General features: G+C 29.3%; 1 protein-coding gene across 5 annotated transcripts in view; it reads left to right on the top strand.

The window, feature by feature from the left end:
• Nucleotides 1–26,639, top strand: part of LOC143240498 (vinculin-like) — a 129,321-nt gene that overhangs the window by 61,151 nt on the left and 41,531 nt on the right. For all 5 annotated transcript variants that reach the window (XM_076483049.1, XM_076483041.1, XM_076483037.1 and 2 more), the window contains exons 9-17: nucleotides 125–270; nucleotides 5,640–5,732; nucleotides 12,634–12,703; nucleotides 13,268–13,416; nucleotides 14,979–15,044; nucleotides 17,548–17,659; nucleotides 18,858–19,055; nucleotides 24,372–24,463; nucleotides 25,796–25,901. In XM_076483049.1, the coding sequence (XP_076339164.1) occupies nucleotides 125–270; nucleotides 5,640–5,732; nucleotides 12,634–12,703; nucleotides 13,268–13,416; nucleotides 14,979–15,044; nucleotides 17,548–17,659; nucleotides 18,858–19,055; nucleotides 24,372–24,463; nucleotides 25,796–25,901 (1,032 nt within the window). The remainder of the gene's footprint in view (nucleotides 1–124; nucleotides 271–5,639; nucleotides 5,733–12,633; nucleotides 12,704–13,267; nucleotides 13,417–14,978; nucleotides 15,045–17,547; nucleotides 17,660–18,857; nucleotides 19,056–24,371; nucleotides 24,464–25,795; nucleotides 25,902–26,639) is intronic.

Genomic DNA, 26,639 nt, shown 5'->3' with positions numbered 1-26,639 from the left:
TAAAACTTGCCACTCTTAAAGATTTCTTTTTTTTGTAAGGTAATAATGTCAGTCTAGAGGAGAGGACAAAAACACAGACAGAAAATTATGTGGTTAAGAGAGTGAATGTTTTATCAATGTACAGGTCAACAGGCATTACAGTCTATTATTCAAGAAGGTCACAAATTGGCTGAAACTTGTCCTCATGTAGAAAAACTGGAATTCCAGCATCTGTGTAATGAAGTTGAAGCTTTTTCTCACCAACTATACGACTACTGTCGTAAGGGACAGGTATGTCAATACTGAATTAATCTAATTTATTTTGTAAAGGAAGAGACACTTCAGTATTTTGTTGGACTGGAACATGTATTAAGGGACAATGATATTTTTGCTTCATCAGATGTGTAATTTATTTTACAAAGAAAATGCATATAGATAATTTCTCTTGATTGTTTAACTCTGTTGTTATTGGTAGCAAGGGGTAAAAGGGCATGTCATCATATTTGCAGACTCACATTCCAGATGTTTTGAACTGCTATTTTATAAATGTATGTCAATATATTAGGTATCAAACTGTAGATTTCAAATTTTAGGAATATACATTAGTTAATTTCTTAATTTGAGTGTAAATGTGAAAAAAATTACTAAATATTGATTATTATGTTTCACAATGGTATTTTATTTCCTAGGTTTGGTCAGATAATGTTTTATGCTCCCCACAATACAATATCTGTAGTTTCAGACTTATAAACTCAAATTTCTGATATTGGCAAACTAGAATATAAAAGAAGCTCCTGCCTTTCCTATTTGCTAAAATATCACAATATTTATTGAATCCACCACAAGTGTTCTTCCCAGGTTTTACTGTAAATTACAATATCATCAACATAAATTGAAGCATCTGACAGATTGTTAAGGCATTGAATCATCATTCTCTGAAAATTTGCTTCAGAATTTTTCATCCAGAATGGCATTAAATTGTACTGGTATAGTTTTCTGGTTTGTTTTTCTAACAAAGCTGCAAAACATCTAGCCTAAATTTTGGCCAAAAGGAATGTTTCAGTTTTGTTACATGTCTTGCTGACACCTAAATGACCTCTTATGGGAAAGTCACTGGTAATTCTCAATATTTTATAACAATATACTTTGGGAACAACGATATGATAAACTATGTACCAGTCCTATGAAACAGGTACACTTGGTTGTCTCCCTTTCCTCCTAAGCACATCATTTTTGTTAAAAAAAACATTTGGAACTTTCTCTAGTTCATCTTTTAGGAGTGCATATTTAAATAGTGAAAGGATCTGCAAATACTTTTTTTGCCTGGTGATCAGTTTACTTATAGCAAAAAAGAACTGTAACAGCTGAACCAGATCTTCATGTTCATCATTGTCACTCACCAATGATTTGTCAGTTGGATAATTATTCACAAGATCCTTGTTGGATCCAAAAAATGTTCAAGACATATCTATAATATTATCCTCTAAATACATGCCATCGTTTGCTTTTGGCTTAATTTCTTAGCCTGTCGCTATTCTCCTTGACAACAACATCATCATTCTTAGATGAAACAGTAATTGGCTTACTAACCATTATGGGTTCTGCAACAAATTTTTTCTCCAGCCAATTTATTTCCCAGCAATAATGATACACCCTTAATTAGGAAAGAAGATTGTACTCCAACCACAACTTGTCCCAAAACAAGGGTCTGATGCTAGATAAATTTTATGAAGATAAACATTAACAAAGCCACCCTCAATACTCTGAGCAATAACAGACTCACCAGTGGCAGAACTCAAATTTAAAGAAAACACACCTAATAACAATGATTGAATCACCTCTGTGTCACCTTGTGGGTATGAGATTAGCAGTGTCATTTGTCAAAGACACAGAACCAACAACCTTTTTATCAGTGGCCAAATCAACAACATTGGGTGGTCTGGTGAAATTATATTGGTATGTAGACACAAATGCACTGGGTGTTGTCTCTCTCTTTTTTTTTTTTTTTCAAACATCAATGTTCAGCCATGACAGGTTTTTCTCAGAAATGGCAGACATGCCTTTGTGGTTTTGATTAAGTTTTATCCTGACTGTTAGAAGATTTTGGATTAGAGGAGTTGAATTTTTTTAGAAGAAATATCGGCTTTAGTGATATAGGTTTTTGCTGAGATGGCAGGATTTTTTTTTTTGAAAATTTTGTTTTATGCATTAAAGTGTAATCATCTGCTCTCTGTAGTGTTTGAAGTTTTTGTTCATTCAAGTAAGTTTTGAGGCTGTCACTTGTGCAGTGTTTAACTCCTCAGTTAGACACAATTAACTTAGTTTGTCAAAACTATTGTCAGTATGCATAAAATTACACCATTGATCAAAATAGACCTCTTTTCTGTGGGCGAATTCCATATACGTTTGGCTATCTTGTTTACGATAACCTCAACTTGTGGCAATAAGCCTCTGCTACTGACTTGTATGCTTTGAGAGTAGCTGCTTTAACTTTATCATAAGTGGTGCAATCTTCGAGAAAGAGAGTGACATAAGCTTCTCATGTTGTACCAGTTAAAACACTTTGTAATAATAATGACCTTTTTTTGGTAGGTCATTTCATGGTTTGGCCAATTCTTGCAAAATGTTTGAAATATTTATCAACTTTATTTTCATTACCTGATACTACTTTAATATATTGATAGAATTCAAAATTGTCATCTTGTTTTGGTTGATCAGAGTTGAGTCTAATTTCCATTTCTTTCTTAGCTTCATTGTAAACTTGTTTCTTCTCTTTTATTGGCTTTGATCCAGTTGCTCATTTGGTTTCAAAATGTTTGCTGTCAACTTTGATATGGGCTTGGCCTAGCTTGATTTGTTTGAATATTAACTGGATTTCTAACTTATCTTTATCACTTAACTCTGATTGATTAGTCAAAACATTATAGTATTCCCCTAATGCTTTTTCAGACAACAAATTATCATTGACTAATATCTTGATAATACACGTTTTAGTTCAGTTTTCTCATTGATTTTTAAAATTTTGGCAGTTCACTTTTGTTATATTTTTCTAGTTGTTTGAGGGAAAGTGATTCAAGAAAACCTTGATAATTAGAATGATCAAACTTTCTTGGCACTGATAAATATAAATTGATTATGATTTGTATTTCAATTTTTAAAAATGTTGTTTCTGATTTAGATCTCGGACATGAGTTTCCCTAATTTATTATGTTATTGTATTATAATTTATTTCGCACTAGGCTCCGATTTATTTATGTTATGTATTACAAGTTCAAATAACCTGTAACTGAATTAAATTGTAATTTTAATTTAGAAATAAATTAAATGTTGATATGTATCAGATTTATGATATATGCCGATAAGAATGGTAATTTTAATTTAGAAATTAATTAAATGTTGATATGTATCAGATTTATGATGTATGCCGATAAGAATGGTAATTTTAATTTAGAAATTAATTAAATGTTAATATGTATCAGATTTATGATGTATGCCGATAAGATTGGTACACACAGTTTTCTTTCTTAATGCAAATGTGTTTGAAAAACAACAATACAATTTATAATAATGGTTATCACAGATGATAATTTATATACAAAACTCTTATAATTTTACAAACTATATTGAGTCTTGTATTTGGTTTAGAACTGAATATTTAATTGATGTTTCATGATGAACAATTAATTCTATCTAGATACACAGGTACACTTTACATAATGGAAAATTAGCTAGCTTTTCCACATGTGAGTTTTTCCCAACAAAAATTTCTAATATCCTCTTAGAAATATTAACATCTAAAGCAAATTCACTGAAGTTAAATATTATGTAATGTTCAAAATATATAAACGCTTCTGGTCAAATATCTAGAGTTTTCTGATTAAAAAACGTTTATCATAGTTGTAGCTTCCGAGGTTTATAGTATACTAACTGTACCAAACCAACAATATTTTTTTGATGAGGTTTTCAAAGTTCATTTGTCACAATACTGGGAGATTGTTAGTCTCTCATAAAGCCTATGTTGTTTATTATTACCCCCAAAAATCTTCTACAAATTGAGAAAATAGGTAGAACTTATATTGTAAAAGTTACATGCATTTCTAAATATATATTAGAGTCAATTTATAATATTAAATCCATAACAATGTAAATTCTGGCCATAAGGACTTTGAAATTTTGTGATCAATACTCTTAATACTATACATTTTATTTTGAAGTTACATCCTTTATTTTCATTGGGCATCAATTCCTTACCTAAAACCTTTAGAATCAAGTGTAGTGTTACAGTATAGAAAATACAGATAAGATCCAAAGCTTTACTGAAAATAAAAATATAAAGTATTTTGATACTTAATTTTGAGGTTTTTATTTTTCCTTTGTTCTTACTGTTTATTATTATAAAAGTAACTAAAATGTAAAAAAAATAGAAACTTATTTTGTGACATAAGGAAATAAAAATCATCAAAGGGTACATGTTTCAACAGCTTGTGCATTGTGCTCTTTGATATGGTAACATGAGTTGCATGCACACCATGTAATTTTCACCTTGTGTTAAGGTATTTTCAGTCAGACATTGCTGTAAGGTCAGTAAAACAAAAATTGATAAATATAAATAAGTATATATTGTTACAAGATTTAAACTGTATTAAATAAACATTTGTGGTTTCTTGTTACAAGTTACAGTTATTCTAAAACAAATAAAAGATAATTTAGATCTGCTTCCTGATTTTTATGATGGTTACATGATTGGGAAAATCAATCAACACAGTATACTTAGCACTGATAACAAAATAAATTAAAATTTTGTTCAGAAACATTTGATGATTACCTAGCAGGACACACAAATTAAACTTGACAATTTTCAGATAAAAAGAAGTATTTTTAATCTTAATTTACTTTGCATGGTGGAAAGAGAACATTCTGAAAGAAAATAATTCATGAATCAGTCTTTAATAAAAAGATCTTAATATTTAATTTAAAAACCTGATATTTTGTGCATGAAAGCCTTGTAATGTTTAGTAATAATCTGCAACATTTTGTAAAGATATAAATATGTTATCAGAAACAATATAATTATGCTTATGGATACTTTCATGGTGACAAGTTGGAAGTTGGCTGGATCACACTCAGCATGTAGGGTTAAAGAATAAATTTTGTTAAAAATAAATTAGAAGTGAAACTTGAAGAAGCTGGGATTTAAATTTCAGTATAATTTTAGAAGATATGGTTAAAAAGTTTATTAAAAATTGAAAGCTGAAATAAGTTTTTTACAATTGTAGTTGAATAACTGATATTTCATTTTAACTTGTGGTTTTTGTTCCATCTGGTTTTTAGCTTTTACAGATTATCAAAATATTGTTAGTTAGAGATGAGACAGTTTTATATTTAATTCTAGAACTGATCTGAACAAGGATAAAAGATTTAGATTTCTAAATACATGTGTATATTGAAACATGCAAAGTAGAAACAGATGCAAAGCTTTAACAGTAATGTGAAAAGACCATTAAATTCTGAAATATTTTATTCTAAGGAAGAAGTTCTAGACTAAAAGGTATGCTTTAGCAATAAAAAATTAAAACAAAAACATTTATGTATTAATTTAAGAGTGTTTGAAACATAATTGTTATTTGTCATTCATGTATTTACTTTATATATTTATAAAGGGAACTACCCCTCAAGCTCAGATTGTTCGTAGGGCTATCCATGGTAAACTCCATGAACTGAAGGTCAAGATTCAAATGGCTCTTGTTAACATGGTAAGAGAAAAAGTTTCTGTACTTGAATGTACTTTGAGTACACTTAGTTCTATAGAATAATTGTGAAAGATTTATTTTTATTTTTAAGAGGTTGTGAAAAGTTTAAAAGGTTCTTTTTTAAAAGTATGACGTACCTAACTCTAGTAATATAATAATAATAGTAGTAAGATGGTAATGCATTTAAATTCATCATATGGTTAGTAACTTGACTTGTTTAGAAACAAAAGTTGTGTGAAGTTTCAAGACCCAATTATCTCTGAGAATCTGTTGTATTATGACCAATGAGATTATTTTCTAGGTCACATTGCATAAGGACACATGCACAATCAAAAATCACTTTTACATAGTAATGTGACATGAAAAATTGTACAAATAAAGTTTTTTCATCTGAAAGAGTGAAATTGCCACTGGTTCAGATTATGAAATAAATAAACAGTGGCAATAAGCTATAAATATGTAAAAATGGCTCGTTTAGGTTGAGAAAATTGTTTACGTAGAGGAGTGAACAACGTTTCGACCTTCTTCAGTCATCGTCAGGTTTACAAAGAAAGAGAGGTAACTGACCGGAAGTTGACCACATGTTTGAAAGGGGTTGTGTAACTGATTGTCTGAATGTTGAGGGCGGGCTTAGATGTTTGAATATATAATTTTATATTATTTATTGAGTGGCAATAAGCTGTTGTGTATGTTTGACATGAACAACTACTATACAATATTTTATGTATGCAGAATTCTTTGAAATAAGTATTTGTTTTTAGTGCATATTTGCTCAGTACATAAGATAACATATAATGTATGATTAATTTTCCTTTAGATATCTAAATAAAGAGTGCAAAAGATATCAAACTTAGAAAAAAAAAACATAAATTATTAACTTGACAAAACAAGTATTTTCACTTTTTTCACAAGTTGTCATAAACTTTTTGATGTAAATTAAAATACAAACAAAAGGAAAAAAGGAATACTGTAAATAATATATATACTTAGCATTTCCTTCATTTTCAAAATATAAAAACTTGACTTTATATTTTTTATTCATACCATATCGAAACTCAAAAGATACTTGTACTAATAGTATGTTATAAATGGTTCTAATACTATAAATTACGGCAAAGAATATCGGCAATAAAAATCAGCACTATTTGATAATAATAAAAGTTAGTATAAAAACTGAAATCAAGATGTGTGTTATGAGACAAACAAAAAAGTAAACTGTGTTTTTTCAGTCCTTGTCATTATTATTTAACTCACAGTGGAAAGTGTCTGTGGACATAGCACCCAGTTGTTCCACACAAGACATTATCCTGGTTCGAAAGTCAAATTTGTCAATTATTAAAGAAGATCAGATCAGGGTTAAGAATAGAGTTGACTGCCAACATCTTTGCTGCTACTGCCTCTTATTTGTCAGCACCCTATTGGGGAAAGGCAGTTATCCCCAGTATGTTGACATAAATTACAGTTGTTAAAATATTTTTATAGTCAAAATAAATGCCTTATATTTATACATTTATATGACTCCCAGTCTCTACCTTTTAACATTACAAAATTGTATTACAAACCCTTACCTTAATAGTTACATAATGATTACACACCCAACCTCTTCCTTTACCAAAATTTATTCAAGTACTAATTGCCTGCCAGCTAGATTATGATAAATTCTTATTTATTATTATTTTGAAAATTGAATATAAATAAATGTTTTACAAGCTTGTTTTCAAAAATTTTATACATTGTAATATTTTTTATCTTTTTTCTGTTGTACTTCAAGAAAATAAATTTCTTTTGTAGAAATTGTTCATGGTTATAATTTTGGTTTATATGTATTTTTATGTTGTGTTCAAATCATCATCTTGAAGAAATATTCCTACATCATCAAATGTCTTACCCTGTGATTTATTAAGTGTGATTGCAAAGTGAATACATTTTATTGTAAAAGGCAAATTTGTAAAGGTATAATTTTAAAAAAATGCATAAAAATTTTACTAAATTAAAGAAAAATCTCTTTCCTATTGTCAAAAACATCAATAATGTCTTTTAGCAACATCTATTGCAGTGAAAAGATACTTGACATGTTTTGAGACATACAGTTACTGTGCTTATACCTTATTAAAGTATTCATACTTTTCCAAATATACAAAGAGTTTGTTGTAGATATGATAATAAATATAGAAAAAAATAAATATAATAATATAAAACTAAGATAAAATCCAAAGTTGACTTTGATTTTGCTCCTGACTCTTGAAGCATTTCAGAAATAGTTCAGTTTCTAAAATAGTAACCAAAGCAAATATTTCAATTTTTATGAAACATGAAATTGGAATTATGAATTTTCCTCATTACTTAAAAAAAAAGAGCTGAAGAATATATCCGAATGAACATACATCATACACCTCTATAAGAGAAACCAGTTTGATATTGACATTTTTATGTGTAGTGACACCTAAATAAGGTTACATTCTAAAGGTTGGAATTATAGTTAATCGTAGTTTATTGTGACAATTTTTGTGTACAATGAATAAGTCAAGTGAAGGGACAACTTATATACTATGAACAGGTAATTAAGTACTAAGATAAGGCAGAAGTTTTGACTCTCCTTGAACCTTTACTAATCCAACACAACACAAAGTCACTGATCCAGAAGAAATATACAGCTACATTGCCCATCTACTAGGGTGTCAACTCTGTTTTGTAAAGGTAGTAGAAAGGTCGTTGTAGTTGTTCAATCACTATGAAAGGATATTTTGTTTAGTTGTAATTTTTAAGACACAGTGAAGGTTTTGCAAGCCCTAAAATGATAACCACAGTGAGGTAAACAATAATGAATAACACAGTAAAAGATGAATTATATTTTCTGCTTATTCTTCAGAACTATATGCATGTAAGTATTAGGTAATAGGTTCCTACATTAGAGATGGCTAACTTTGAACTTTTGGTTAACCTATAGAGTAAGTTATATCTATGGAAAATAAATAAGTTTCTTGCCAAGGATGCTCCATAACACATGCAGGTATTATCTAAATTAATACTTATTTTATAGAACCTGGAGGATGCCTCAAATATTTTATTGAGATATTCTGTTTGTATTTATGTGTGTTTTACTGAAGTGGAACAACACAGAAACAGTTTTACTGTTTATCAATACTGGACTTTCTGATAACTTCTGTTAGTAATCATGCCTGTTCATGTGTCAAAATTTACACATCACTCTACTTTTGTAATTGTGACAGTGCAAGGTTTAGGTATACAACAATGTCTCTTTCTTTATTTTGTAACTGAACAGTTCACTGAACATTTGATCACTTTGATGATTTTTAGTATACCTTTATAAAAGTAACAAATATAAGCATTGTAGTGGGTTACATGCTCATCTTGATTACAAATGGATTTGAAAGGTTTAATATTTGTATGTGTGTGTGTGTACACAGTTCATATGAGGTGAGTGCAACTGATATGATCCTCAGACCATAGCTCATGTGGCTTAGAATGGATTCATGTCTTCATGGATCTTTCCATACTTAATGGTCTTTGTTGTGAAAACAGGAAAATAAGATAACATTTTTATAGGAATTAGTATTCTTAATTTTGCAAATGCATTCAAATTCTGATGCCATAAGTCATCATCATTTTTCCAAAATCCTTAACACTCCTATGAAAAGTGGGGCCTAATAGGCTCCAGAGCAACTTGAAAGGTTATTAATATTAGGCTAATAATTTTGTATTTAAATGAAATTGCCATTTAAATCCATTAATGGATGGATTAACGAGATTCCCACTGTCCCTATCTACTATCTAGCGAAACCACAGCCAGGGGAACGGGCTTGGAGAAATCAGGACTAGAAACGTCTTTTTGTAGGAGTGTTAACTCATTTCCTGTCTGACCACTTGTATTCTAAATAACTTTATCTTTTGTTAGTTACTTGTATTTTTTTTATCAGAAATTCAACACTATACCATTCAACTCATCTTTATTTAAATTTGGTTGTAAAAGACAGCCACTCTCATGCCCATTTCCTACAGATTTTGATCTTTTTCAGGTGTTTCCTTTCTTTACACAGGAGTAATGGTTTTCTGTATGCGATAAGCTTTTTTTTCATTGTTTAATGTAACTCTTCACAATAGCTAAAGGATTTTTTAATTTTATATTTTATTACATTTTCTGGAGCTACTCTGGTTCATATTAATATAATAATCCATCTTCTTGGCAGTGGTGACAGTAAAAGCCAGATTGGCATGTGTTGAACAGCTTTCTGCTCAGTAACTTAGTAACCAAAAACATATAACTTTCAACTCTTGGTAGTGTTGTCAGAAACTGTTATTCTGACAAGGTGATGTGTACAGTATCTATGATCTTTGTGACTATTAATCTTGTAAATTTTGAAATGATATGATGAGTTTTGCAAAATGTTGGCTGATATTCCATATGACCACCAAAGACATGATAATGGCCATATTTTAACTGTTGTCTCTATTATACAGCTGTATTCTTTTCCTTTGCATTTCTTCTGTTAGTTCCTCTGACACAGTTTTTATCCTTTCTTTTGAAATTTTATAAAGTGTTTTGATGTAGCATTTAACAGCATGGTTGGAACACTTCACTTTATCTTCCTACCACAACTGCTCTTCTGTATTAATATTCTGTAAAGGTTTATGTGTCTATCTGCTGTTATTTTCCTGTATCTTTAGACATGCATATCTTCACTCTTCTGACATTCTTTTATTATAGTATCAGGATGTGTATATGTGAAAAGTTCTATGTTAATAGTTTAAAAGCAAAAGTTATAAACAAATTTAAGTGTCAATGTGTGAGACATTCACTTAATTTTGATGAAAACTATAGCTAGCCACATGTACTTGTCTCACAAATATTAAAAATCAAATATAATTGTCTGCAACAACATCAGTTTTATATGTAAAAAGGAAAATAATCATAATATTAACAATAATAAATAATATCCTTCATAAAACAATTTCCCCAGTGAGATGTTGGTATGTGTATGGACTTACAACATTAAAACCTGAGGGTTTGAATCCCAGCAGTGGAGAAAGTGCAAATAGTCAATTGCGTACCTTTGCTTAAAGAAGACAAGTACTGCTATATACGTTTGTTTGATAACTGTTATACATTAAACCTCCCATAAAAGTAGTTTGTTTATAATTCAAAGGAGATGACAATCAAAAACTTATTGTATAAAAGGTTTTGATATATGAATTTTTAGTTGTTTTGTTGTTATGTGCTTAATAGGGAAAATAGTTTATAAATTATTTTATTTTTTTGGAATAATTCTGCAGCATTTTTCCGTATTTCATATTTAAGGAAAAAAATGTGACCAGAAAATAACAGACAGTTTGCCACAGATGGAATTTATATTATAAGTTCTATTAATTATGAGTGTGTGATGGTAGGTAGTCAGCTAAGTCAAGACTAATGGAACAGCAACAAACTGCACCTTAACTCATTAATGATTTACTGTGCTCATGTGATGTGATGTCTCCTTTTGAAAATATATATACTTTGAAAGGAACAACCATGCACAGCTATGCTGATGACAAAGATTTAGCTTAATATAGATATTATAGGAATTTATTGATGGTTCAACTTGGGAAATAAAGTAGAAACTGATGAGAAATCACAATTGTACAGTGAATGCAGTAGAGCATTTTTTTTCAGTGAATTTGTATATTCAGCAAGAAGTTATTTTATAGCTGTTTTTAAGAATTTTGGAAAAATGAGCAGAATTATTCACATTTTCATTTAAATTTGAAATATTTCAGACATGTTTTAAAATTAAAAAAAATATATATATACATACATATACTGGTCTGAAAGCAAATGTTAATTTTCATTAACATTTGGGTTGAAATATTTTCAAAATCAACAGAAAGAATTCTTGTGTATTGGTGACTGATATCAGTCGTGATAACAGCATTTATGGTGTGTAATGGAAGGTTATTAGTTTTTTCTACACATTTGTTGTGAAGTTGAAATGATAAAAAACAGTTTATCTTTCTTTTTAACAAATAGGATTGTTTACTTTAATAAAGAAGTAGAATATGAAAGTGGTAAATTTTGCATTTTATCTGGGATCATTATTGTAGATTTTAAAATTATCAGCTCACACATACTAGAAAGGAGGAAAATGTATACAAGTTTTTATTCAAATAATTTATTTGGAAGATTTTCTTTAATGGAGTATGGTAGTTGTTCAGTAATATCTAATATGATCAGGGCAGATCTGAAAGTTGTGGCTATATCAGTTTCCTATAAAGGAGTAAATAAAGAACTTGTATTGTGCATTTATATAAATAAAAATAAAATTTCTTTTAATAGTTATTACATAAATGGTGCATTTGAATGAAAATTCATCTGTTGATAATGTATGTTATTGTTTGTTATCTGTAGTAAATATTTCCAGTTAGGAACAAAAACCACCTTGTGATTTTTAGAAAAATTAAAGTTTACTTGTATGAAAATGTCACATGATGAATAATTTCAAAGCTTGTAGTTCCTTCATTATGCTTAGTTTGGGTATTTTCTCTTTGTTTAGTTTTTTTAATTTGTTACATTTGGGGCACAGGTAGTTAAATTGACTAATTTTGAAAACGTACACTTGAGTGCCAGTAGAACAATGTTGTGGTAAAAATATGTCAAAAAGTATCAGCACAGGTGCACTACAACAACTATAATTAGTATTTTGAGGTTGCTTTGTGGCATAATTATTTATATGAAAACAATCCTTATGAAAATTTATTTTGAGGTTTTATACAAAGTGTTCTACCTAAAACTCTTTGAAGCCATGTTATGAACATGTCTTTATCTCTCATGCTCAATCTCTTATTTATATATTATATATCAATGTTTCAAATTCAGTATCTAAACAGATAGTTTATCTGTCTGATTCAGGTTGTAGAAGATTTCATAGACATCACTTCACCTCTAAAGCACTTTACTGAAGCAGTTCTTGTTCTTGAAGGTAAGTAAAACATTCTCTCTTCTCCTTTTCTTGAGTTTTAAGTTATTATGCTTTTTTTCACCTTGGAATATAAAATAGTGAAATATCGATAAAAATAAACTTTTGGTGATACAAAATCTTGAATCAAATTTACACTGTTCATTTTAAAGCACAGTATTTAACTAGATACAAGTTAGAAAATATTTAAAAATTAACATCATGCAGTTCATTTTTAACTCTAGAATTACACATTGGTCCACGTGGATAATATCAGTTTTTTTAATGTTTTTCTAAACTAGCTGATTCACAATTGTTTTTGGATTCATGTCTTTGTTGGTTAAAAGTTAAGAAAAAATGTGACACATTTTGAAATTGTTATTATGCAACTCATTCCTGAAAGTTAAAAATAGCAGAGTATATTTTAGAAATATGTCACCCTGATCATTAGTGTGTTACTCCACCTGTAATACTTCTGATTGAAGTCTAATAATATAACCTAACAGTAGCTTAACCTCATTTACTTTATAATTTTTCTTTTTTTTTTATCAAACTCAGTAACTTTTCATATATATTTTTTATGTTAAGGTACACAACATCGAGATGCTAATTTCCAAGACAAAGCTAGAGCTCTCATGGATTTTTCTGTGAAAACTGCAAGAACAGCTAAAAATATAGCCACTGGTGGAACAAATAACAAAAAGTTAGCCGAGTCTCTCATGTCATCTGCTAATCAGGTCAACTAAGATTATCTTGTTCAACCACTATGTGCTATAATATGAATATCTCTTATTTAGTTGCTCTGATGTATAATAATAGTGTTGCTATTCTAAATATATGAGAGAGACATAATATTAGCTAATCCAAACTATTTGTGATGACAGCTTTATTAGTAAAAGTGTTAATACCCATACCAGCCATTTTGAGATACATTAATCCAAACTGTGATGAACAATAGTATTGACTGTGAGGAACTATATTTTATACAGATCTTACAGTAACCATTCATTATATGTTGTTTCTGTATATGTGTTATGTGCAATAAGAAATACAGTTATGTTGATATTTAGGTGAATGGTGCTGTTTAATTTATGTTTTAACCCTTTGTTTGTGGCTTGTATAAACCTGCCTACCACCTCATGTGCAAAGATTTACAAAATTTTGAAGGTTCATAGAATTCAATTTTTTAAAAATAAAATGAAAAAAAATTACCATACGTTGAAACAAGATATGGAAAAAAAGTCAGTTTCTTACATTTCCGTGGTATTGACAATGACTCAAGTGGCCTGGCAGTGGGTTTGCACCACGTGGGGGATACATTGCTCATGAGTATTGTCATCAGTGATGGGGTGTTGTCACATTACAACAGTTTTATTTTTTCTTTGTTTTTCTGTTGACTTGTTCATTCTTTTATGTTTTCAACATTATGACAGAAATGCACATATTTCACCAATTGATGAACCTTTGAGTGTGGAGAAAACTGAGAATCAGAAATGAAAAAATCCCTATATTTGTTTTTTTCATTTAGTATAGAGTTTATCACTTCCTCATCTAAGCAGACTTTGAAATATCCTATTGCTTCAGCCTTTTCATTAGTTGGGAATTTTGATGTTAATTTAGAAGTTCTAAAATCAAAAGCTTAAAATTCAGGTCAAAATTATTTCTGTGAGACCAGGCAGAGAGTTGTACATTAGTCTGTGTCATAGAACAATGCACTGGTTTCATGGATGGGAGGGGAGAATACAACATTACTATGCTCTTCAACATTAGTTGCCCTTGGGTATATTTCTTGAAAATAACATCATCTTCATCAGAGGGTAATAATACTTCCTTTTCACTTTCACCGTTAAGTTTTAGTAATTTGTGACTGCGTAAGACTCTCATGGGCAGAGAGTTTACACTTCGGAGTGGCAGACGCAAGAGATGTCCTAGCTCTTTCAGCTGTAATTGCATGTAGGTAACTAAAATGTGGGTATATGGCATTTCTTTGGTGTTGTACTGAGATGACTTACAGCATTATACAACATTGTAGACCATCAGGTTTCACACATAATGCTTGCATCATATGATGCCAACCACAGTTGAAGGATTACAAATGTGAAAGAGAAGTTCTATTTTGATTTATTGCAAAAACGTCTTACTTTTTCCACTCTTTTTAGCTAAATATTTTTAAGTTTGTTTAAGATGACTATCTAGTAAAACTACTAAGCTAACTGAAGTTTAAAGAAAATGTATTTTGTATAATGAAAAAGTACTGATCAAGAAGGTTAAAGTAAAAAATGCTTTGTATTTTGTTTAGGTTGAAAGTCTAACCCCACAGTTGGTAAATGCTGGAAGAATACGGATGGCTTATTCAACTAATAAGGTAAAAGAGTAAAATTTATGATCACTTTAACTCAAAGATCATATTTTGTCATTGTGATGGTCTGAGATGAATAGCATGAAAATGTGCTTGTTGTGTCAAATAGGTAAGTTTGGTATTGAAAAATAGTTTGATCATTATGGTACTTTTTTTTTCTGATTCATCATTTTACAAAATAACTCACTTTGCAATTGATTTTGAGCAGAACTTCAGAATTATTCACAAGGTAATAAACTTAAAAAAACTGAGTACTTCTAACAAGATATGCTCTGAATGCTTTTTAAATTGGATTAAATGGATGATAAACATAAATCAATTAGGAACATTATGTATTATTATTGGTAACAGTAAGTGTTAAAAACAATGTATAAGGATATGTTTAGATTAAACTTGCTGTTTTAAGTTGTTGATTCCAGATGGACTCAGTATATATATATGTAAAATAGAAAGTAATTTTTTTCAAAGGAGGTTTAAATTAAATAAAAAATACAAAAGTTGCAAAATTAATAAAGTAAATTTTGTCTAAGGTTGGATTGCAGGGGACCGAGTAAATTTCTGGCTTAGACAGTGAACATGCATTTCTCTAATTATGTATAATTTTTGAGCAGAATGTTATACTTGCTTGACTCAATGGAAGTAAAACGTTTGTGAATAAAGTTATTATACTGTTTATGCTATATTTATATGAATAAGAACAAAAATAGACATTCAAAATATACCTAAGTATACAAAATCTAAATCAAATTTATTTGAAGAAAGTGTCTGGTTTCAACTGTTTCATTTTTTTAATGGGTTTTCTTATGCGGTTAAAAGAGAACACCAATTCTACAGCATTTTCATGAAGTTCATTTTCCCCCTTCAATTTTGCATACAATTTGATAGCATTAATATAACTTAACACATGCGATGAAGTAGGAATTTCAATTTCCTCACTATCTTTTCCATTTTGTTCATCTTCTGAATCTCTCACACTGTTACCATCTTGTGATTCTATTATATATTTTAAGTCAGTTTCATCAGTTTCTGTTAAAACATTCTTGTCAATGTTCACAAAACTTTCTGCATTCACAGAATCATCTGCATTGATCTTCTCAATCAGAGTTTGGATATCACTAGAATTATCATAACAAACAACTTCTCCACAGTCTCCACCATTATCAAGAATAAATCCACAATTTCAAAAGCACTTTATTATGCATTGGATTGAGTAACTTAAAAATGCAATTGCATCTAACACATCAATTTCCATGGTCATTTCAGATGCTCTCTTTCAGTCGTCCATGTTTGTAGTAATATTCTAAATCATCAGTTTTCTGTATTTCAGTTTTATACACTGTATAATTCCATTATCTAGTGGCTGTATAACTGATGTTGTATATGGAGGTAGAAAAACTAAACGAGCATTCGAAAGTTGAACTTTTGGGTGACAAGTTGCATTATCTAGGAAAAGTAGAATATTCCTATTTTCTTGTTCCATTCTTTTGTTTAACTTATTCAAAAATTCCTCAAATATGGCACTTGTAATCCACACCTTATTAGTTTTTCACTGTAAAAGGCTTCACTTTAGGGCTGTCTTGTCAAAAGCTCATTGGTCCTTCCTGTTGTTTTTCTTAATCCATCTAGTGTATGAAGATAGTGGTTTACTAGTGGCCATTTCAAGATTTTTATCCCACAGAAATTCATAGACACTACATCTGGAGATTTGATCATTATAAATATGAATTCCTGCTTCATTCTCCAGCTGCTTGAGGTACTCAACTAGTTGTGTAGGAGATGTGACTGATAGCCTTATTTTAGGAAAACATACTCTATTGGCCTTGTTTTAAGATGGAAAGGCTTGTTTATTATATTTTGTATTGTTTCTTAGGGCATATGGATGGCTTTTGCTACTGACCTTTTATTTCTGAATTTCCACCTGTTATGAGACTATACATTTTGATTATCATACTTGCTGTATGACTTATTACAGATCTGTTTCTAGATGGTTGTGACATCTCTTAGTAATTGATAATCTTGTTTTTTTCTTTTCAGTGCTGTTATATACAAAAGATATTCCAATCTTGGATATTCTAGAATTCTCAATCTAGACACATCTTTATGATTTTAGTGTATGAAGATTTTACAATGGAAAGAGCTGTTATTATGGCTTTATCTTTGCTCTTGTTGTTATTTGACTTGCCGATCTACATACAGAGATTGTTTTTAATATAATGTCTTCAACCCTGTGTATATAAACATTAAATTCACAAATATCCAAAGATATTATACTAGAATATCAAGAAACACATATTCTAAGTCTCTGCCATAAAATATTTTTAAAGCTTTCAAAATCAAGTTTAATAGAAGCATGGGGTATTGTAATAGTTTGAGTTGTTAAAAAGTTACTTACTAAAAAGCACTATTTGGATACTCTTGAGCTCAGTTGGTAAAGCTGATATATTACAAGAGGGAAGGAAATATATGTATATGTAATGAAAAATTACATTACTACAGTTTTGTTTTGAAGGCTGCTGATGAACATTTTGAGAACCTGAGAAAACAATATGCTGAGAGCATTCAGAAAATGAGAAATCTTATTGATGAGGCTACAGATACTGTGAAATTTATAAAAGTATCAGGTATGTTATTTGAATAACTCTTTTTCATGAAAATAGCTTTGCAAACTTGTGTTTTACATTAAAATATTCTATGTAACCAATATTGTATTCAGCACAGTCTAATGTGAGCAGAATTTTAAAGTTTCAGAACACTGCTAATACTAGTTTCATCAGTGACAAAATTTCTGTTTTCATTATTTTGCTAAGAAGAAAGACAACATTATTAGTATTATAAAATCCACTAATCTTTTATAATTTTCGATAAGAAAAATTACCAAAATTCTTTATATGTATATATATATATATATAAATTTATAGCACAGAAATCTGTTTAGCAGTTATCTATCTGCTCCTAAATTACTGGGCCACTCTTAACTAAAATTCCAAACTTTTTGAGATAATAGTTTTGAACAAGGGGCATGTTAATGGTGGTTGACAACCTACTGCATCCTCCACTATTTCTGTTAGTTGATATTTATTATCTTTAACATAAGTTGACGTTAACTACATTCATAGATGTAAAAAATGAAAAACTTTGTTACATTTTCTGTAATATTCTATTAAACCTTTCACCATGGGCACATGACATTTCCACATTGAGTTCTTAAAATTTATACAGACTGTGGGTGAGGTAATAATGAATACTGTAATAATATTTATAAATAAATTGTGTGAAAGTTAGTATTTCAGTGTTATTTATCATATTCCCTCACATTTTGTTTATGTTCAGTAACTCAGAAAAAGGATGGGTACCACAGCTTATATATATAATATAACTAGATATCTTTATATTTATTGTCTTCTGTTATTTTAAATTTTGGTACAGAAAAACGAGCTGAAAAGCCATAATTTGTGATTAGTTTAACTTATGTCTTAACCATTGATGTATTTATTTTGCTTAGTTAGTACGTCTGAATTGTATGTTGTGGTTGAACTGACTGTTTTATTTAACTGTTACACCTGATAACTGATGTAACAAAAATTTTGTAATTTACAGAAACAAGAATTAAAATCTATTATTTTTAATAACTGTATTTAACAAACATAATATTTTGTCATAATAAAACTACATTCAGTGTTGTTAGTTATTGATGAACTGCTTCAAAATGATTTTATGATTTAAAATTTAAAAACAAAAAGTTTATTAAAAGTTGATTTTCAGTTCAAGAAACTAATGATGCAATGAAGTGTGTAATAATGGATAACTACTTTTTGTTAGAGGACTGTATAATAAAGCACACAAAGAAATGTGAAGAGTCTGTTGTTCACCAAGAACCACAACACATGGTTGACAACACTTCCAGTATTGCCAGACTGGCTAATCGAGTTCTAATGGTAGCAAAGCAGGAGTCTGAAAACTCTGAGGATCCACATTATATTAGCCAGGTCAATATAGCTGCTGACCATCTTCAGTGTGGTAAGTCATCTTGTCATTTTATTCTGCTAATTACATGTTTTAAACTCCAAAACTCCACATCACTGAAATTAGCAATCCAGCTAACTGACTTTGATATGATAAGTCATCATATTCTTTCTGTATGAAGTTTGAAACTTCAAAATAAATATAGCATTTATTGCATTTCAATGTTAACACCTGAACAGATCTTAGCAGTATGTTCTCTGTTTTCATTATTGTGTCTATCAGTCCATCATTTCTGAAGATCTACTTTGTAAGAACTTAGCCACCACAGAGACAAATTTGATATTTTGTTAAATGGAATGAACAAATTGTGGTAAAAGCTTTATTATCTGGCAGCTGTAGCCCCTGAGCCAGTACCAGATTGGAAACAATTCTGGTTTTGAAAACATTTCCCTCATGATATTATTCAGGAAAAATTTTGACACCTAAAACACAGTATATATACATCATCTATAACAAAAACAATTTTCAACAGTAATAAATGTTACAAAATCATTAGAGTGTATAAAAACCATTATTTCTTCATAGAATTAGAAGCCAAAACTTCAGGATCTATTTACTAATAAAGTAAACACAAAGTACCATACAATTTATGCTTCCTGATGGGAATTATGTGGTACAGCAGCATCATTTAACTACAGTTGTAAACTTTTGAGAAGCTATGAGAGCATTTTGAAACATTTCAGATGGAATTGTCAGGAATGCAGGATCCTTAAATGAGAATGTGTGTTTAGAGATATTGAAATTTTTGATAAGAGCTTTCCAATGTGAAGATTTTGAATTACAAAGATTTCACTGTACATGTAATACTTTTGTATGTTTTATGTCACAGATGTTGGGTGCATCATACTATTGTACAATTTTATTGTCATCTTTAAAAAAAAGTAAGTCTGTATTGAAAAATACATAATGGCATTTTTAAACTGAAAAATTGCCATTGTACATTCATCTGTATACTTTTATTTTTCTGTTTCTTCTTACAGTCACATAAAATTATTATCTGATACCTAATGCTACAGACTTGGTATAATATATGCAAGTTCATCTACACATTTGCACTCATTAAGTATTTGTGCTATAACTTATGAAACAGCATGTGGATCATCACAAAATTTGGTAGACTTTTAGTAAAGATTACAAGTATCCTTATACAAAAAAATCAGTTTTTTAATGAAACATTTTCACTAAAGAATTTTTGTGAAAATACTCTGTTTCATTACTAGTCTTAAGTGCAAGATGATTTCATGGTATAATTAAAAAATTATTCTTCGTCCTAAAAATCTTGGATATTATTTATGTAATCTCTAAAACTTCTAAATATATTTCAAACATTTGTTTTTAACAACACTTTAAATTTTATGTTACTTACTATAATCTATCTAAGTGGGGTCTGTCACTTGACCAGCCTCATAACTATCATAAAAGAATTAGGAAAAAATATAAATTATGCTTCTTTTGTGCTAGACAGACTACATATTATAACATGAAAATACAATTATTTAGTCTAAGTAGCTTAAAGTCTCATAACTCTATATGTCATGCCTAGCTAACTTTACATAACTTGTATTGACACAGTGCATGTACACATTCGTGTTACTTATCCAGTAATATAAAACTAACCTTTAGTATTTCTTAAAATATAGAACAATAAATCAAGAGGTAAAAGCAAACAATTATCTCTTCTTGCTAAAACCTTTGTACTTGGTTGCTGCTGGACATGGGTTGATAAGCCTTTTAAAATTTTGCACATGAAGGATATCAAACACATTTTTTTTATGTCTTATATTTACAGCTGAATAATCAAAAAATCATAAATAACTATGTTGATACCATTGAATTCCATTATAATTTATTAAGTTTAGTAACTAATTTGTATTTAGATTTTAAAAAACACGAAACTTCTAACAGACATAAATGCACAATCTACCTACTTGAAATCTTGGTTCGAAAGAACGTGGTGTCCTTTTAACAGATTAAAAATGGCTGAGAAAACCACTCTTTGGACGTTCTAAGCTTTTGATTGGTTTTCATATGTCATATATTGACATAAGTGTATATAGTGGACAATTTTCAAAAATGGAAAGAGGTGAATGGGGTCACTGTGTTTGATTAAGTATATAAGCTATACCTGAGCAAAATAAAAAGGTATGAGGTTTTTATTTTATATTCTAGCTTGATAATATTAGTAATATAAGTTCCTAACTTGTACAAAACTCTAGACTTATATTTTCACATCACAAACATCTAATTTTGAACAGTGCTGCATTCACCATACCATGTAACTCGTCAAGATCTATATTTACTTTTAAATTAAGAAATTAACTCATATATAATATCAAAGTTTGATTACAAACTAATTAGTATTAGTTCATAAAATAGTAGTTCAATAAAATTCTGAATGCAAGTCAACAAACGTGATGACATGGCCTTTGACCCATGACTCATCGCAAAAGGTTTAACTTTGTCTAGTGGAACTGAGGAATGCTGAAATAGTTCAAAACACTTTTATAGAGTTGTTCACGGAATACTTCTGTTACTTTGCTTTGTATATATTAAACTGAAAGTTTAAAATAATACAAGTGCCAGATTTACAAAAAAAATTCAAACTTTAAATAAGCAAAATTTAGAAAAGTAAATTACTTTATATATAGTAATGTAAACCAGAATTAACTCTTTAATTCTCTCAGCATGGGCTTGTTCCCATAGACAATTCTTGTAACCATTTTGTACTTGCTATAGTTTTCTTGCTATAACTTTTAAATTAGTAAGCATTTTTTCACAAAATTGTGCATATTATTAGTAAACATTTCAAAGTTTTCATATGTAAAATGAAACATTTTTTTATTAAGTTCTAAAATTTCTTTAAATAATGTTTTTCTCCTGGAACTTATCTTTTGATATGTTGACTGTCCAACATGGAAAGTGATTTTGATTTTGAGATTAAAAATACTTTTATACATCAGAAAAATTTCAAGTTCCACATGTGAAATCTTTGTAATGATATTAAACGTCTTCTTAGAAAATCTATATTCTATCGATTATTTTCACCATTGTCTCTCTGTATGGGTTTGGTTTATTTGACTGACCTCATACCACCATACAAATTAGGAAATAAATATAAATTATGATTTTTTTCATTCTAGAACAATTACAGATTATGACAAGAAGACATAAATATTTTGTCTAAATAGCTTAAATTTCATAACATATACATATTTATTTATTTTACTGTATTGACCTTTTAGCTGGCTAACATTAGAGAAGTTGTAAATATATGACACATATTCAAGAATTTGAAACTGGTCTTTACAGAGAGATGTGTCTTGGCTGTGTTGTATTTGAATAGTTTATTGTGAAACACAGCCTTATTTCAGTTATAATTCATTATGTATGTGTATTCATAATTGCTATTTGCAAATAAGTACTTTAAATTTATTTTATTTAAAACATAGACCAGTAAATAAAGAAGTATAGAAACAATTATCTCTTCTAGTTACAAACTGTTTTTTGTATATGCATTTAAAATAACCAAAAATCATAAATTACTATGTCAATACCACAGTATTTCCCTATAATTTATCAAGCTTTGCAACTAAGCTGTATTTAGATCTATATGCTTTTTTAAGTTCATTAATACCTTACCTTACTGCTTGGAATCTAATATGAAAAGAAATAATTTGCTGTGCAAATACACTACAGAGGCTGAGAAAAACCAATAAAGGGACATTCTGAGTTTCTGATTGGTTATACCCACACCACTGAGTGAAGTAGATGTGTGTGAGCGAGTATATTAAAAAATTGTAGAGGTAGGCAGGGCCACCTTAGTTGATTCAATAAACATGTAAATATCTCAGAAAACAGAAAAGATAGGAGGTTCTTATTTCATATTATAATATCAGTAATATGAGTATCTGATTCATAAGAAACTATAAACTGTGTATTTGGATAACACATCTAATTTGAACCAGTGCTGCATTCAACATACCATATGACACACAAAAAATAAATATTCAGGGGCTTGTCTATATATTTACTTTTAGATTAAGAACTTATCTAATATATGATACAAAATTTGAATTATAATCTACAATCTGGTACCATACTTACTGGCATACATTCATAAAATAGTAGTTCAATAAAATTTTGATTGTGAGTCAGCAAATGTGATAACATGGCCTTTAACCATGGGCAGACATGATTACTATCATCTTGATTAGGAAAGGACATTTATGCAACAAATTTACAATAACCTTATGCATTCTTCACAGAACCTCATAAGATTTTGTTAAAGATTAAATGCATGTTGTACACAAAGAATAACATTATTCTATTTACAGTTTTTTTTCCTAGTATAACAATACCTTTCTTTATTTTATAGTTTTCATATTTCATTTGCGTAACCTTTAGAACCTCCTAAACGAATATCTAAAGTTTTTTTTAAGGTAAATATTTATATTTTATTTTTTATTTTCTCTACTGTATTACTAATTCTAATTATTATCATCAATATTCAGTAAAAAGAAATGATTAAAAGTAGGAAATGAAATGTGTTGCTGTGAGTGATTTTCATTAGGGAAAAATATTTATCATACTTTAACCCTCTCTCCCCCAGTGGCTCTTTTTTATGTGGTTTAGTGTTGTCCGCTGATAAATTCTAAACATTATTAGTATTTATGCTAATAATTTGTGCTTTACCACTCTGGAGGGGAGTGGAATGCCAACTTCAGGGAGGAAGATTATCTTAATTACCCCTAAGTGGTTATAACTTATTTCATATTTTTCTTGTACTTTGATGAGCGGTCCACAACTGTCTGCAGGCAGTAAAAGGTAATGTAGATGTTGGACTTTGTGGGTTTGAGCACATCTGGTGAGCAAAGATTAGGACTAATAGGCAATATATCCCCACCACAATGTGAATCTCACTACTTGCAGTCATCTCCAAAACCCAAGGAAAATTTTTATCCCACATTTTAGTATATATCCTGGGGATTATTTTGATTTATACAATGTCTTTAGTTTGAGTGTTGTTTGGGCTTGGCTTTGTTAATTTAAATGTGATTTGCTGTTTTTAACCTAATCCATCCTTCTGATTTAATTTTGCTTAACTGTTTAACTCTTAATATTATACTTATATGTATGTATGTTGACAAAAGTTGAATTTCCCAACTTATATCATGATTTATTCAGTAATATTATACTGTTGACCAAACTGGAATCATGTTTGAAATAACAGTTCAGTTGATTAGGGAATGATAATGTGATCTTGTACATCTAACTTCAAAGAAGACTTAAAGTTTGTTTTTGATCAAATAGCTGTAACTCCCATGGTTCAGGATGCTAAAGCAGTTGCTATGAATATGACTGACCACAGAGCTGTATCCAAATGGCAGGAATCAAACAAAGCTGTTAGTATTCTATATTTTTGACATCTTATTGATATTTTATTGTATTTACAAGTGATTTACTATTCATATTTATTTTATCCATTGAGAATTTAAAATCTTTATAATGTAAATTTAAGTTATTACAGATAATTAAAAATGTTTCATTGTAAATTTAAATTAAGAATTTTGTTAATAACATCGTATCTATTAATTTACTGAGAAATGACTTAATCTTGTCAAATATTTCATTGATTGGCTTTCACAATGTACATTCATGATCCACAGTTTTCTTCCTTTATTTCAAAACACTCTTTAATAACCATTAATAATTGATTAGTTTCATTGAAAGTGTAATAATAAAAATTACAATAGTCAGAATTCATATAGTGATACCTTAGTGCTCATATTGAATGTGTAATTGTGGTGATAGACAGACTTTTTAAAATAGTTAAATTTTGATTTAACTTTCTTGGAACATTACTATCATCTATTTACAACACAAAATATAATGCAAATAATCAGTGAAAAAATTATCTTGCCTCTTAATGCTCCCCAGTGGCTCTTTTTTTATGTGGTTCAAAACAAGTGTAATTTAATGCTGGTGTCAAAAACAATAAAATTGGACTGTTTGACTTATTTTTTGTAACAGTAAAACACTAAAAATCAGAAACATCTTTCAAATTCATACTTAGATCCTCAAATTTGACTTACTTGAAGGCATGTACATAGTGTTACAAAATTGTTGTGTATGACTTCAGTGAGCCTTATTTCATAATATTAGCAACATCTCATACCAACTTGTGTGTGTGTGTGTTGGTTTTATAGCAAAGCCATATCAGGCTACCAGCTGTGTCCACCAAGGGGAATCGAACCCCTGATTTTAGCATCATAAATCCATAGACTTACCACTGTCCCAGCAGAGGACTACCAACTTGTTTTCACAGAATTCTGTTATTATAGCTTTATCACATTTGTGTTGTCAGTTCGACTATGATAATTAACTAAAATTCTTTGATGAAATTCTTTTTCATTACTTGTGTTGACGTTGTTGGATTTTATCAAATTTTATTAATAGTAACATGAGTGTAGTTTGTTTTTTTCCCATTATATTTATTGATGAAAAAGAATAAATACACCTGAAATTGTGTTTCATATATTAAACTGTGGATATTATTAGGATGATTTGAAAAAATAAGTAACTTTTATTCTGTGTTAATCTTTTTTCTAACAAAAATTATTGTATCAACTAAAATGTAATTTTAATGAAGAAAACAAAATCTATATTTTGCTTTTTTTCTAGTGTTTGTATGTGAAAATTAGGAGTTGATGGGTGAAATTATTTCCTTTTTTCAGCTCATAACGTCAGTGGGTCAGGTACGTCATGCAGTAACTGTGACACCAGATGAAGAACCTCCAGCAATTCCTCCTCCCCCTGATTTGCATAATCTTCACATAAGTGGTGAGTGATTTAAAATTGTGTAGATTACAAGATAGGTTTTAGAGATAGATGTTCTTGTTTAGTAATTAATGCTGTTAAGTAAGTTTTAGTTGTATAAAGTAAAGTATTTTTGTGTACTTGCTTGTAATTTTTTAGTGTATATAAAAGTTAAACCTGAAACTACAGTGTTCAGATAAACTGATAGAATTGTTTTATTTTTTATATGTTTTATGGATAATATAAAGCTTTATGATTATTAGTATTGTATATAGTTTCAACATACCATTTGTATAATACATGTAGATGCTCCGAACCCCAGGCAGTGTGGTACAACAGTTCTCTATTTTTCAACATAACTTACTCATATCACTTGTCTGTTAATTATGGAAATTTGTTTTTATAAAGAAGTACCATGTGCAACAGCTTATTTATGTTTATCACATGTATGTAATTTAAATCTAAGTAGATCAATTTATGCTCAACAAATTTCATGAAGAAGTAATATGATGCCATAAAAGAGCAAGTCTAGGCTTATTAAATTGTGATTGAAAGCACTTTTTGGATGGTCCAAAATTTAATGAAGTGGAAGCTTAGAATTCAAATTTAAAAAGTTGAGACAAATGGCTTCTTTAAAGGCTGTTATTATACAGTTTTGCTTGTCACAGATTGGAATATTAGTCTTTATTATAAACACTTAGAAGAAGACTATTGTTAACTTACCAAATGCAATGTTTGTCTCAAAGGCTCTACAAAACTTTG

Source organism: Tachypleus tridentatus, chromosome 2, assembly GCF_004210375.1.
Source record: "Tachypleus tridentatus isolate NWPU-2018 chromosome 2, ASM421037v1, whole genome shotgun sequence".
NCBI lineage: Eukaryota > Metazoa > Arthropoda > Merostomata > Xiphosura > Limulidae > Tachypleus > Tachypleus tridentatus.
Note: the sequence above shows the minus strand (reverse complement) of the source record. Positions and strands in the feature narration are given on the sequence as shown.